Here is a 15,922-nt window from a genome sequence, read left to right on the forward strand (position 1 = left end):
CCCATAGAAACACTAATGAAGAAAAAGGTAGCTGAATGGAAGTTGAAAAGCCAATATGAGCTGGATTTAATCCTCTTAAGGACGTGGAATGACGAAATTGACCAGCAAATTCTGCTGAATCTCGTTTCACCAGCGCCAGCGAGAATTAGAGCCGTAATTAAGGCAAAAGGGGGTGTAGCGAAATTCTAATTAGGCTAATCTAATATTGTGATTCGACGAGTTTTGTGATTGATATGAAACACAAACCAAATTTTTCGTAAACTAGACTAATTTGCAATAAAAGGCCCTCCTGAAAAAGTTTACATAGATTTTTTTTCTACAAAAGCAACTTTTAGTGCGAAATATCAATACAAAAAAACATTCATATTTACTTTATTTAACAGCTCGATATTTTTACTCAAAAATCAGATTTTCTTACTGATAGGATTTTTTTACCCAGCACTGTATTTTATAAATTAATGTGAAAAGATTTTTGAAAATAGTTGGCAGTTCGAAGAAGGAGGTTCACGACTTAACAATGTAATACTTTTGCTTCCTTAATATAATCGCAGTATTCAGTAGAATAAGATTGTTTATTATCATTGTATTCAATAACGTTATATTTACATGTTTGGAAGAAGCGAATTTCAATGTCCAATGATCTCTGTTTAACAAATTAACATTTTAGGGAATCGATTAAATTTTCCATTCGCCATTCATTACTGCCTTGGGTCTGATTCCAAAATACTTCATCAATATATTTACAAGATAGAAATAATTTCTTGCTAATATATTCCGGAGTTTCTTTTGAGAATTCCTGAAAGTTTATTCCTTAATCCTTTTTTCTTTTTACTAATTTTACTTCTAATAGTTATCTTCGATTTTTCTAATAGTTTTGTGCTTAATAGATGAGCACCACTAGAGTCTGACCTTATTATTGAATTCAAATTGGGCATTTTTCGCAGATCGTTATTACCATAAATATAGTCATTTTTAACTTCACTTTTGTTCATTTTTGCTTTTTTCCTTGTTCGTTTCGATTGAGTTGCAGCTTTATCCAATTCCTTATGCAACGACTTTTCACTGATGTGCCAGTGGGGAAAACAACAAGGAAGGACATTGTAGGTTTTATGCCAATCAGTTACCACATTGCCATCAATTGGAATGTAATCCGATGATTGTATGAAGTTTCCTTTGAAGCGAATACTTTCATATAATTCAGGAAGATTTATTCCGTTAACAGAGCTGTAAAAAATTTTTATTTATATTATGGAAATTTGATAATAATTCATCCATACTTTGTAGATGCTTTCGAATAGACCATCAGCTTATCACTAAATTTTGGATTGAACTTTAGCAAGTAATCGCCGACAGGAAAATTCTGAATCAGTGTAAGCATAGAGAAAAGAGGACTGAGCATATCTTCTGGGCTTGTGTTGTATAAACGCTTTAGTTCAGCTTCGATGTCGTTTAAATCCAGATTCTGTATTGCTATAAGTTTCGAATCATGAGCATCAAGTCGCACTGAAAATAGAATATATATATATGAAGGTACAACGGCTTCGAACAAATCTATATTAGGACATAAAAATGCATTAAACATTTGGCAAACTTTTTTATCTATATTAATATCTATTTTCAATGAGTTTTATGTACAGTACAAAGTCTTTACTGAACCATTATACGCGATTTCCTAGGGATTCAGTGCAAGGTGTAGGAACAAGAGCAGATCGCGCTTTACGGGAAGTAGCTCGCCCATCTTTGGAGTGTTACATTGTGAGATATAAGAGGGAGAAGGAGTATCTTTATATGATGTAATTATAATATTCGCTGCTTAATTATTTCTTCAAATTGTATTGTAAATAAGTTGGAAAAATGGTAATATAAGTATATGTTGATTTGTTTTCCAGACGAACTTTTGAAATGTATACTACAGCATTTTCACGTTATCTGATGATCTAGTTCGCCATCTTCCTGGTCACTGCAAATCTTACGTGCTGGTTTTTGTGCTTTTGTTTTATCATCATCATCAACGGCCCAACAACCGGTATCCGGTCAAGGACTGCCTTAATAAGGAACTCGAGACATCCCGGTTTTGCGCCGATTCGATATCCCTAAAAGCTGTCTGGCGTCCTGGCCTACGCCATTGCTCCATCTTAGGCAGAGTCTGCCTCGTCTTCTTTTTCTACCATAGATATTTCCCTTATGGACTTTCCGGGCTGGATCATCCTCATCCATACGGATTAAGTGACCCGCCCACCGTAACCTATTGAGCCAGATTTTATCCACAACCGGACGGTCATGGTATCGCTCATAGATTTCGTCGTTGTGTAGGCTACGGAATAGTCCATCCTCATGTAGGGGGCCAAAATTTCTTCGGAGGATTCTTCTCTCGAACGCGGCCAAGAGTTCGCAATTTTTCTTGCTAAGAACCAAAGTTTCCGAGGAATATATGAGGACTGGCAAGATCATAGTCTTATACAGTAAGAGCTTTGACCCTATGATAAGACGTTTCGAGCGAAACACTTTTTGTAAGCTGAAATAGGCTTTGTTGGCTGACAACAACTGTGCGCGGATTTCATTATCGTAGCTGTTATCGGTTGTGATTTTCGACCCTAGATAGGAGAAATTGTCAAAGGTTTCAAAGTTGTATTCTCCTATCCTTATTCTTCCTGTTTGACCAGTGCGGTTTGATGTTGTTAGTTGGTTCGTCTTCGGTGCTAACGTTGCCACCATATATTTTCTTTTGCCTTCATTGATGTGCAGCCCAAGATCTCGCGCCGCCTGCTCGATCTGGATGAAGGCAGTTTGTACGTCTCGGGTCGTTCTTCCCATCATGCTAATATCGTGAGCATAGGCCAGTAGTTGGGTGGACTTAAAGAGGATCGTACCTCTTGCATTTACCTCAGTATCACGGATCACTTTCTCGAGGGCCAGGTTAAAGAGGACGCATGATAGGGCATCCCCTTGTCTTAGACCGTTGTTGATGTCGAATGGTCTTGAGAGTGATCCTTCTGCTTTTATCTGGCCTCGCACATTGGTCAGGGTCAGCCTAGTCAGTCTTATTAGTTTCGTCGGGATACCGAATTCTCTCATGGCCGTGTACAGTTTTACCCTGGCTATGCTATCATAGACGGCTTTAAAATCGATGAATAGATGATGCAACTGTTGTCCATATTCCAACAGTTTTTCCATCGCTTGCCGCACAGAGAAAATCTGATCTCTTGCTGATTTGCCTGGAGTGAAGCCTCTTTGGTATGGGCCAATGATGTTCTGGGCGTATGGGGCTATCCGGCCTACCAAGGTAGCGGAGAATATCTTATAAATGGTACTCAGCACAGTGATACCTCTATAATTGCTGCACTGTGTGATATCCACCTTTTTATGTATGAGACAGATAATGCCTCGTTGCCAATCGTCAGGCATTTATTCGCTGTCCCATACCTTCAGGACAAGTTGATGAACCACTTGGTGTAACTGTTCGCCTCCCTATTTAACCAATTTGGCTGTAATTCCATCGGCTCTTGGCGACTTATGACTGTTTTTCCTAAACTTGGTGGTGGCAGTATTTGTACTTCGTCTTTAGTTGGCGGGACCTCCAACTCGCCGATGTTCTGGTTGTTCAGTAGTTCATCAAAGTACTCAACCCATCGCTGCAATATGCCCATTCTGTCGGAAATCAGATTTCTCTCTTTGTCTCGGCAGAATGAACATCGAAGTGTGTAAGACCTCCTGCTGACTTGTTGGTAAAACTTCCGCCTTCTATGCTTGGTGTAGTTGCTCCCTGTACTTTTCGAGTTCACAGACCTGTTGCCACTTCCAGGCTTCCTTTTTCAGTCTGTGAAGTCGCTTCTCCGCTCGCCGGAGTTCGTAATAAGTCTCTGTGTGTGCCCGCGTTCTTTGAGAATGCAACATTACTCGATATGCGGCATTCTTCCGTTCCATTGCTAGCTTATATTCATCGTCAAACCAGCCGTTCCGACTGCTTTTGCGACTGGGGCCAAGTATGTTTGTGGCCGTATCCATGATAACGTTCTTCAGGTGGTTGTGAAGATCATTTGTTTATGCTTCATCTCCAGCCCCTCTGTTAACTGCGGTTATTGCGGCATCCATTTCCCTCTTATAGATGTTGCGGAGGACTGTGTTGTGGTAGCTACAGTGTTAACTCTCACCTGATTGTCAGAGGGGATTCTAGGTGGTGTTGTTATTCGAGCTCGGAGTACCATGCCAACGAGATTCGAGTCTATATGTTCTGACATTCATCAAGGCTGAGAGGTGGCGGCCTTCGATCAACATCTTGTCAATTTGGTTGAAAGTGGTCCCGCCTGGACAGGCCCACGTATGTTTGTGGACCGCTTTCTGCGCAAACCAGGTACTTCCAACAACCATTTCGTGTGACCTTGCTAATTGAACAATCCGCAGTCCGTTATCATTTGTATCGACTGAATACGGGCTCCTTCCCTACTTGGCTGTTAAAATCCCCAAGTACGAATTTGATATCATATCCGGGACAGCTTCGAGGATCCACTCAACTGCCTCGTAGAAAGCATCCTTCTCCGACTCTGCAGTCTCCTCTGTAGGGGCGTGAACGTTAATGAGGCTTATATTTCTAAACTTGCCTCGCAAGCGCACAGTCCATAGCCGTTCGCCTATGTTTTCAAAGCCCATAGCAGCAGGTTTAATTTTTTGGCTGACTAAGAAACCTGCTCCGAGCACATGGTTTACTGGATGGTTACTATATGGTGTAGCAGCTGTTCTCCATTAAACCGGTCCCTGTCCAACGCATCTCCTGTAACCCTGTTACATCAGCCCTATATTGGGACAGGGTACCGGCTAGCTGCTCATCAGCTTTATCTCTGTACAGGGAGCGCACGTTCCATGAGAAAATGCGCAAATCGTTAATCCGTTGTCGTTGCCGGGTTCGTCGTTGTAAAGTCCATCCTGTCCGGGGCTCCTTTCGTGGCTTCGTAACATCGGTTTTCCGTGTAGGATTGTCAGCCCTACCCAACCCCCAACCTAGAGGACCAGTTACTACAATTCGTCCCGTTTTTAGGTGCGGGAGACTCGCCTTCATCCTTCTCCGTCTGCAGTTTTTCGTTAAGAAAGAGCTCGCAGCGGTCACCACGTGGAGGTGGAGATAGGGTTTGGTAGTAGAGCTGTTGGTTCAGCAGGCGTTTCCCAGGTTTTATGCTCTATCGTGGGTACCAATCCAGTTTTCGCCCTGGGATCTGTACTATCCTTTGACCACCTTCTTTATACATTTCTCTAAAATGTCCCATGACACGGGTGTGGTCCAATCTTGTTCTTCTGCCCTCATGTCCCTTTTTCTTTAGCCTTTAGCGGGGTCGACTCGTCGTGATTAGTTGCGCCATTTTGTACTATCAAAGACCTGATTTGGATGCAGTCGTGAGGCTTTCAAATCCCCAGCCAGCGTGTCTAAGTCACCGTTGTGTCGGCCGGGCTTTTGGTTACTTACCATCAATTTCGATGTCCAGACCAATCTTGGCGGGTGAATTCTCGTTGTCGTGAATTACATGACCATACCGCATAGTCGCACTGGTCGAAGGGGAACAATAAAGGTAGGAGACTACAACTTTGAGACCAGTGATAATTTCTCCCATTAGCTTAAAAAACTGTTCCGCTTGAAACATCGCACCATAGGGTCAGGAGCAAACCGGGATGTCTGGAGTTCTTTATTAAGGCAGGCCTAGACTGGATACCGGTTGCTGCACCGTTGATGATGATGAACAGTTAGAACCATAGAGGGCGACAGGGCGGACGACATTGCGGTAAATTTTAAATTTGAGACGTTCGTTGATACACTGATCACACAGAATACCAGTTGTGGAACACCACTTCAATCTTGTTTTCTGGTCTATATACATCATATCGTATTCTGGGCAAGTCATCGTGTAAATTTCATTCTGTTGTTTTTTATTTTGATAGATTGTAGTTTAGTTTTGAGTCAAATTTGTCTGCTGGTTGGAATCTAAGATTTTTAGACTTAATGTCAATTGTGTACTTTTAAGAAAGTGACCCTTTCAGCTGCAAGACAAATCTTTCTTTTCATTATATTCATGATTACGTCCTTCTGGAAATCGTCCAGGTATATCTATGATATAGTATTCCTCTTTCTGTCTCCTTTCTTTATTTAGTTGGGTCGTCATCATCTTGTGGAACATAGCATTGTCAGCTTTCTATAAATGTCATAGTTAGACTTTCCATTTTTCTGTACTATTTTTCGGTTCATGAAAGAAACTTCCCCCTCTTTTTCGTCTGAATTGTAAAATCTACTTTCCCGTGGTCATAAAACATCATCTGCAAACCTTATCCAAAATTTTGGAAGAACACTATTCTCTAGATTCTCCATGCATCTTTCACACACGCTGCTCTGATTATCGCTTTGTAGAACTTATTCGTAAGGGTGGAGTTGAAGGTCTTTCATTGGGACGGTCAGGAAAAATACTTTTACGACTCCAAGTTTTCTATCATTTCGTCATCTTGATCCTGTTCTCGAAACTATTTCTATTCCAGAAACTATTGTTAATCCTAGCATATGAATACATTCTCTAATCATCAATTTAGATTTGGGAAGTAGCACGATAGAATTGAGCAAGTTCACAACTTTGCATCAGAAATAAGCAATCCTCTTGAAGATATCAGACATTGTAGTATTCCCAAATTTGGAGTGTTCGGATAGATTTGACACACGAACTTATTAACAAAATTAGACTGTTCCTCCTCAAAAATGACTGACGGTTTCGTTCAGGGCAGAGGCAACTCTTCAGACGCTGCTCACCTCTGCCCTGGCAGCAGCGTTACCCAAAGTGGCAACAGGTGGAAAAAAGCTCCTTTATATGATCGCAAAAACATGACAAGGTTGCGAATTATATTGAACTGAAGCGCCAGTTGTTTTAGTCGGTCAGGCTGCTCCCAGGGCAGAAGTGAGGCAGCGTCTGAAGAGTTGCCTCTGCCCTGGACGACAGCGTCAGTCAGTTTTGGTTTTTTGATTTTTAAAACCCGCCTCTGGAAATAATAGGCCTGACCTTTCATTTGGTACTCCTTAAGCTATTATGAATGAAAAAAGACTCTCCTCCATGTATGAAAACCTATACTTTTAAGCTCAACATAGCACAATGTTATTCACTGTATGCACATGGGTTTGCAGTCCCAATCTTGTTCTTTGCAAGAACTACCCTTACCCATCTATTGGCAGATTCTAAGTCCGTATTACTCAACTGTATCATTCAGAATGAATATAGAAAGGCAGGTGTAGCAAAGGTGTTGTTTGCCATAATTTTTCCCGAACTGTTCTGTTTTCAGGAGAAGATCCAGACGCCGTTCAAATTCCCCCAGCAACTTAGATTTAATTATCACCACAGCAGAATTTGTCGCTTCCAAAATGTCGAAGTATTTGGTAACGTCGTCTGAATCCTTACCCCCAATTGCGATGTTATTTTGGCTGTAACCTTAGTTGTCGGTTTATTTCCTCCGAGAAATTGTTTTCATGTGACATTTTTCCAAACCCAACTGTATGCCGACATCCCAACTGAGCTGGATGGTGATGTGCAGGAAAGAGCGAAGTTGATTCTCGTCTTCGGCATTCAATTTGATGACGTCAATATACAATAAACGACTTAATATACATTTCGACAATATGCCATGTTTAATTTGGAACCCGTATTTGCTTTCATAAAAAAGACGTGATAATGAATTCAAAGCTAAACAGAGCTGCAGTGGGACCGTATTGATAATAAGCCGTTCTTTACAGCCTCAATTTATGAATATCAAAATGTTTTGAAATGTTCACGTAGAGAAGAAAGAAAAGTAATTGGTCGACATTTTGAATGGCAAGAGGCGCGCTGCCTAAGTTATCCCCTTGGTGAAGAATTGTGGAACTTCTTTCGGGTGTGATCAGTGCCCTCAAACTGCTTTAGCCAGAAGTTATGAATTACCTGTCTTTTCAAGGGCTGCTTCAATATCGACTTCACTTGTATCGGACATGGTTTGCTTGTAAATTGCACCGGCTGGGTTGTCTCCAAACACTTCTCCAGAAATTTTCTGCCTGATCCAGTCGAGGTTACTTTCCCGACCTAAAGTGCTGAGATTTTTATAAAATTCTCTTTAATTTTGGATAATTAAGAGGTTGTCTGTCTTTCGCTGGATGTTCTTTTGATTTCTGCGGATGCAATTGGAGCATTCCGCGAGTTTCTGCTTCAACACCTTGAAGTTTTTTACAATTGGCATATCGTTGGAGGCGTGGTAGTTTCCAATGATTTCCGCAACACATTCGCAACGCACTCTTCAAGATAACCAATTTCTTTTCACAACTTTTCGAATCGAAACACCCAGAACGACAAAGTCCTCCTGTGCATCATCAGCATGGTATCGCTCATAGATTTCGTAGTCCTAAACCAAACTAAGTTCTAAGCCAAACATTTTTTGGAGGATTCTACTCTCGAATCTGACTACGAGCTCGCATTTTTTTTTTTGCTAAGAACCCCCAACCCCCCGAATACATGAAGAGTGGCAAGATCATTGCCTTATAAAGTAAAAGCTATACAGTGAGACATTTCGAGCGGAACAGTTTTTATAAGCTGAAATAGGCTCTGCTGATTGCCAGCAACTGTGTGCGGATTTCATCGTCGTAGTTGTTATCGGTTGTGCCCCTAGATAGGAGAAATTATCAACGGTCTCAAAATATTAGTCTCCTATCTTTATTGCTCTTATTAGATCAGTGCTATTTGATGTTGGCGTTGAGATCACTTATTTCGTCCTACCTTCTTTGATGTGCAGCCCAAGATCTCGCGCCGCATGTTCAACCTGGATGGAGGCAGGTTATTCTTCTCATGATGTCGATATCGTCAACGTAGGCCAGTCGTTGGATGGATTTAGGCCCCAGGGCGAAACGTGGTTTGGTACCCACGGTGGAGCATAAAACCTGAGAAACGCCTGCTGAACCAACACCAATAGCTCTACTACCAAACCCTATCTCCACTTCCACCTGGTGACCGCTGTGAGTTCTTTCTTAACAAAAAGCTGCAGACAGAGAAGGATGAAGGTGAATCTCCCGCACCTAAAAACGGGACGAATTGTACCAATTGGTCCTCCAGGTTGGGGGTTGGGTAGGGCTGACAACCCTTCACGGAAAACAACTTGTTACGAAGACACAACAGAAGCCTCGGACTGGACAGATAGCACAACGACGACCCCAGCAACGACAAAGGAATAACTATTTGTGCATTTTCTCATGGAACGTGCGCTCCCTGTACAGAGATGAAGCTGATAAGCAGCTAACCGATACCCTGTCCCAATATAGGGCTGATGTAACAGCGTTACGGGAGATGCGTTGGATAGGGACCGGTTTCCTGGAGAAGAGTCCCTACACCATATAATATAGTAACCATCCAGTAAACCATGTGCTCGGAGCAGGTTTCTTAGTCAGCCAAAAAATTAAACCTGCTGCTATGGGCTTTGAAAACATAGGCGAACGGCTATGGACTGTGTGCTTGCGAGGCAAGTTTAGAAATATAAGCCTCATTAACGTTCACGCCCCTACAGAGGAGACTGCAGAGTCGGAGAAGGATGCTTTCTACGAGGCAGTTGAGTGGACTCTCGAAGCTGTCCCGGATATGATATCAAATTCGTACTTGGGGATTTTAACAGCCAAGTAGGGAAGGAGCCCGTATTCAGTCGATACGTTGGTTACCATAGCTTACACCAAAATACAAATGATAACGGACTGCGGATTGTTCAATTAGCAAGGTCACACGAAATGGTTGTTGGAAGTACCTGGTTTGCGCAGAAAGCGGTCCACAAACATACGTGGGCCTGTCCAGGCGGGACCACTTTCAACCAAATTGACAAGATGTTGATCGAAGGCCGCCACCTCTCAGCCTTGATGAATGTCAGAACATATAGGGGGGCCAATATAGACTCGAATCTCGTTGGCATGGTGCTCCGAGCTCAAATAACAACACCAACTAGAATCCCCTCTGACAATCAGGTGAGAGTGAATATTGAAGCCATCCACAACACAGTCCTCCACAACACCTACAAGGACGAAATGGATGCCGCAATAACCGCAGTCAACTGAGGACCTGGAGATGAAGCATAAACAAATGATCTTCACAATCACCTGAAGAACGTTATCATGGATACGGCCACAAACATACTTGGCCCCAGTCGCAAAAGCAGTCGGAACGGCTGGTTTGACGATGAATGTAAGCTAGCAACTGAACGGAAGAATGCCGCATACCGAATAATGCTGTATTCTTAAAGAACGCGGGCACGCACAGAGACTTATCACGAACTCCGGCGAGCGGAGAAGCGACTTCACAGACGGAAAAAGGAAGCCTGGGAGTGCCAGCAGGTCTGTGAACTAGAAAAGTACAGGGAGCAACCACACCAAGCATAGAAGGCGGAAGTTTTACCAACAAGTTAGCAGGAGGTCTTACACACCTCGATGTTCATCCTGCCGAGACAAAGAGAGAAATCTGATTTCCGACAGAATGGGCATATTGCAGCGATGGGTTGAGTACTTTGATGAACTACTGAACAACTAGAACATCGACGAGTTGGAGGTCCCACCAACTGAAGACGACGGAAAAATATTGCCACCACTAAGAATAGAAGAAATAGCCTCATTCATTGGCTTAAAAATTATAAGTCGCCAGGAGCCGATGGAATTACAGCCGGATTGATTAAATATGGGGGCGAACAGTTACACCAAGTGGTTCATCAATTTGTCCTGAAGGTATGGGACAACGAATCAATGCCTGACGATTGGCAACGAGGCATTATCTGTCTCACACATAAAAAGGGGGATATCACACAGTGTAGCAGTTATAGGAGGTATCACTGTGCTGAGTACGATTTATAAGATATTCTCCGCTACCTTGGGAGGCCGGATAAGCCCCATACGCCCAGAACATCATTGGCCTATACCAAAGAGGCTTCACTCCAGGCAAATCAGCAAGAGATTACATTTTCTCTGTGCGACAAGCGGTGGAAAAACTTTTGGAATATGGACATCAGTTGTACCATTTCTTCATCGACTTTAAAGCCGTAATCCGTATGGATGAGGATGATCCAGCCCGGAATGTCTATAAGGGCAATATTTATGGTAGAAAAAGAAGACGAGGCAAACCCTGCCTGAGATGGAAGGATGGCGTAGGTCAGGACGCCAGACAGATTTTAGGGATATCGACTTGGTGGACCTCTGCGGTTCCTTATTAAGGCAGGCCTAGACCGGATACCGGTTGTTGCGCCGGTGATGATGATGATGTCTCTCGGTATTGGATCTGGGCCTTGAAGTGTGTTAGATCACTTCATTCAAGACTGTAACCGTACACTACAGGAGTACAGTACCCTATAGAAGCCAAAGTGGTTAGCATTGCGCTCCCCCGAGATTATTACCCTGATTTGACTCAGGTACTCATTCACAGCAGAGTCGAATGGCATCCGACGTCAAATCACGATACAAACCCCACTGTCACCAGTTAAATTTGAACCGCGACCTTCCGTCCTTGTCCTCTAGTCACTTTCGCCATTCCCGTCCTTTTGAAACCATTCTGTGTGATATAGTGGAATAATACCGATTTACAATATGTTAATAGACGGATAAGGGTAGTTCTTGCAAACAATAACAACATCGACTACATGACGCGTTCATAACCCGATTTCCGGAGCTAAGTCACGTTCCGGAACAGAACGTCGTCAACCAGTACCGGGTGATAGTGAATAACAACCGAGCTGCCCTACCAACTAGGTAACAAATCTTCCAAGAGGTTTCACTTGGCTCGGTCTGGAGTTATCAAATTAACGGACTAGTCAAAGGAGTAACACAAGTACAAGTAAGGCATTCCATGAATCCAGTAGTCAGGAGAAGCTTTGTAACTGGGGATGTCGACCCAATTTATAGTGAGGCTTTGACTGCATTCCAGGGCGCATTCACAGAGTATGCTGAGATTCTCCCAGACGCTAGGCCAAGGATCCTAAAACTAAAGTATCCTTCGGCAAATAATAAAATCATTGTTGGCCTTGACAGAATTTTGATTGATCGTTTGGTTAACGAGATTACTGCGGCAGAGGTTCACAGCCTGGTCTACGTTGCAGCTGCCGCGGTTATTCGCCTCCATAATCAACATCTTAGAGCGAATAACAGATTTCGGCTCAAAAAAAAAGAGTCGAAAAGTTGAGAAAAGAGATTGGCCGTGTCACGCAAGCACTTCTTGGAAATCCATCGTCAAGAGTGCACAGATGCGTTGCGAACATCATTGCAAACTACCATCTCTCCAATGATATGCCAATCGAAGAAATCCTCGAGGTGCTGAAGCAGAAACTTGCGGTATGCTCCAATCGCATCCGTAGGTATCAAACGAGCTTTCAGCGAAGGACGGACAACACCTTATTCGTCCAGAACCAACCGGGATTTTATAAAAATCTCACCATCTCAAGTCGGGAAAGTTTGGAGCGAACGTAGCCGTTGCAATTTAGAAGCAGCGTGGCTCCCACACCTTATGCGTTCATGCGAGGCCCTCCCCGAAATGACCATGCCTGACATTACTGAAGCTGACGTAGAAGCAGCCCTTGAAAATACAAGTAATTGGAAAGCGCCAGGAGTTGATAAGATTCACAACTTCTGGCTGACGCGGTTCAAGAGCATTCAACGGGTATTGGCAGATCATTTTAGTCAGATGATTGTCGATCCGAAATTATTCACCAAAGGGATAACTTTTCTCATCCCCAAGGAACAGGGTGTCTCTTGCCCTTCAAAATGTCGACCAATTACTTGTCTTCCTACTATCTACAAGGTCTTCACTTCAGTTTCGTGCGCGAACATCTCAAAACATCTTGATGTTCATAAATTGATAACTGAGGAGCAAAAAGGATGCGCAAAAGGCTCCCGAGGCTGCAAAGAACATCTTGTAATCGATACCGTCGCTGTAAAGCAGGCTGTCCACCAAAAACGAAATATCTCGACAGCCTGCATCGATTATAAATCAACCTTTGACTCCATATCACATTCGTGGTTACTATAAGTGTTACGCTTGTATAAAATCAACCCGAATGTTGTTCTTCTCCTCAGAACAGTGATGAAGATTGGATTACGAAGCTATCGGTATCCTCACAAACATCAGGAGAGATACCAATCAGGCGTCGCATTTTCCAAGGCGACTCTCTAAGCCCACTGTGGTTTTGTTTGGCTTTGAATCCATTATCCCATCTTTTGCATGAAAGCAAATACGGGTTCCAAGCCAAGCATGGCATATTGTCGAAATGTACATTAAGCCATTTAATGTACATTGACGACATCAAATTGTATGCCAAAGACGAGAACCAACTTCGCTCCTTGCTGGGCATCACCATCCAGTTCAGCAGGGATATCGGCATGCAGCTGGGTTTGGAAAAATGTCGCATAAAAACAATTGTTCGGGGCAAACATACCGACAACGAAGGATACAGCCAAAATAACATCCGAATTGAGGGGATTGATTCGGACGATGTCTACAAATATCAAGCAAGCAACACCTGCTGTGGCAATAATCAAATCCGCCGAAAAATTGAGGATCACTATCCCACGTCATCGGGGAGGAAGGGGGCCTACTTGATTTAAAAACGTTGCACTACAATCAAGTGCATTCTCTTCGTGAGTTTTTCTTTGAGAAACAATCCTCTAGCCAAATACATCAGGCTGCCGTCATGGCAGATAATAAATTATCTCCTTTGAACTTGAAAAGCAGAGAATGGGATCACATGTCGAATGTTACTTCAGTCCAACAGAAGATCGACATGTGGAAAGAGAAATCCATTCAAGGAGGTCATATAAAAAATTTGTTGTTGGCAGGCATTAACATCGAAGCCTCCAACAAATGGTTGACAAATGGTGTACTTTTCTATGAGACCGAAGCATTCCTAACTTCAATTCAGGATGCTTCGCTCCCAACAAAAAATTATAAACGGTACATTCTTTACGACTCCTCAATCACCAACTCCAGTTGTAGGTTATGCAACTGTAAAGAGGAGACCATCCAGCACATAACATCTGCGTGCAGGATGTTGAGCAGTGCCGAGTAGACCAATCGTCATAACTCCGTCTGCAAGATTCTCCATTAAAACCTTGCGTTGAAGTATAACTTAGTGGCAACCTACCATCCTTATTATAAGCATATTCCGCAGAGAATCCTGGAAAATTATCGAGTCAAACTACTGTGGGATCACACTATTGCCACCGACCACAGTGTTAATCATAGCAGACCCGATCTAGTTTCTGAAGGAACAACGAGCGTGCTTCCTAATCGATGTAGCCGTACCGTTGGACCGGAACACTGTTGAAAAACAGCACGAGAAAATCCGGAACTACTGCCCCTTGGCAGACGATATGAAGCAGACTTGGAGACTACAAAAGATCGAAGTAGTCCCAGTGGTAATTTCAACGACGGGATTAGTCCCGCAGAACTTACATAAAGGGCTGGACTATACATGGAGATGCAAAAAGCGGTTATCCTTGCAACCTGTGCTATAGTCCGAAGAGTCCTGTCCGGTAACAATCTGACCTAATAGGTTTCAGTCTTGATCCGCACTGTCTTGGATTTAAGATCCATGTCTCTGTAGTGTAGAACCACCGCGTCATTGGCTGAAGTGTTTGCGACAATCGGGATGAAAATCCTGGGGGGTTTAACGTGAGTACCTGCCGTGAAGGCATAATCCCACAGTACTCTTCGGATACGGATTGATTTTGGGACCATAATCAGAGCCCCGCCATGCAAGCACAGCGGTCCTGGTTTATACTGAGTGCATGCTCAAGATTCATACCAGTGGATGCAAGGCCTATCTAACAGCTCTGCCGCAACTAAGGGGTACGGCACTCGAGTTGTACAGCGCAATTCCACGTTCAAACTCCGAGGAGCTCTGCCCGTGATGTAGGCATAACCACAACCACCATGAAACTTCCCACTAGGAAGCCAACCGCAAATAACCGGGCCGAGAACACATCTCCAGGAATTCTCCTGGAACATACGCTCTCAGAGGGCCATCCCGGTTCCCATGGTACCAGATAACCTCCGGTGAGGTTTCGTGGCAGAGCCACTTCAGATGAGTCCCTTGAAGACTCGGGCCTGATCGCCCTCCTCGAGTACGTGGGGAAGGTGACAATCGGGGTGTAGGAATACATTTTCGCATGGTCGCACATCCTTTAAGTTAAAACGCATCATCGCTGTGATGCAGGCCTTTGGATATTGCCTTCAGCCCATCCTTAGGTTGGTCGCCCCTCGGTCCGGTTGGGCGAGAAGAGGGACCGTGGGCTTTTTTAACTATATATATATATATATTGCAAGGATGATGCCCAACTTGGTAGGTCCGAAGTATAGTCGCAGGCTACTAATCGCGGGAGTGGTGAGGTCGATCCTGCTATACGCGGCCCCTGTCTGGGCGGGAGCGTTGAACCACGCTGTCAACCGGAGGAAGATAAGTTCGGCATACCGACCAATTGCGCTAAGGGTGTGCAGCGCATTTAGTACGGCGTCGACGGGGGCAGTGTGTTATCGCGGGAATGATCCCTATAGATCTTCTAGCGAGCGAGGTACACTGGCTCTACGAAAAACGGAAGGCAAATCCAGCCGAGGTGAATGCGGACTTCCGAAAAGCCATCAGTAGAGTTGTGTGGCAAGTGGCAACAACGGTGGGGTAATTCCGACAAGGGCCGGTGGACCCATACATTGATCCCGTGTATCAAGAAATGAGTCGACCGAAAGCACAGTTCCTTACGGGGCACGGTGGCTATAGGAAGTACTTGCATCGCTTCGAGTTGGACGAGTCTCCCAACTGTCCTGAATGCAGTGCTACACCCGACGACCCGGAGCACGTTATGTTCCATTGTCCCAGATTTCTGCGGCAGAAAAGGAGGTTGAACAGCATCTTGGGGCGGACATCGAGCCCTCCA

General features: G+C 43.8%; 1 protein-coding gene across 2 annotated transcripts in view; it reads right to left on the minus strand.

Annotated features, from left to right (window-relative positions):
- Positions 1-356: 356 nt before the first annotated feature.
- Positions 357-15,922, minus strand: part of LOC119654523 (little elongation complex subunit 2) — a 52,334-nt gene continuing 36,768 nt past the window's right edge. For both annotated transcript variants that reach the window (XM_038059965.1, XM_038059964.1), the window contains 2 exons: positions 1,278-1,503; positions 357-1,224 (listed from right to left, as the gene is read on the minus strand). In XM_038059965.1, coding sequence (XP_037915893.1) covers positions 765-1,224; positions 1,278-1,503 — 686 coding nt within the window. In that variant the 3' untranslated portion in view covers positions 357-764. The remainder of the gene's footprint in view (positions 1,225-1,277; positions 1,504-15,922) is intronic.

Source organism: Hermetia illucens, chromosome 4, assembly GCF_905115235.1.
Source record: "Hermetia illucens chromosome 4, iHerIll2.2.curated.20191125, whole genome shotgun sequence".
Taxonomy (NCBI): domain Eukaryota; kingdom Metazoa; phylum Arthropoda; class Insecta; order Diptera; family Stratiomyidae; genus Hermetia; species Hermetia illucens.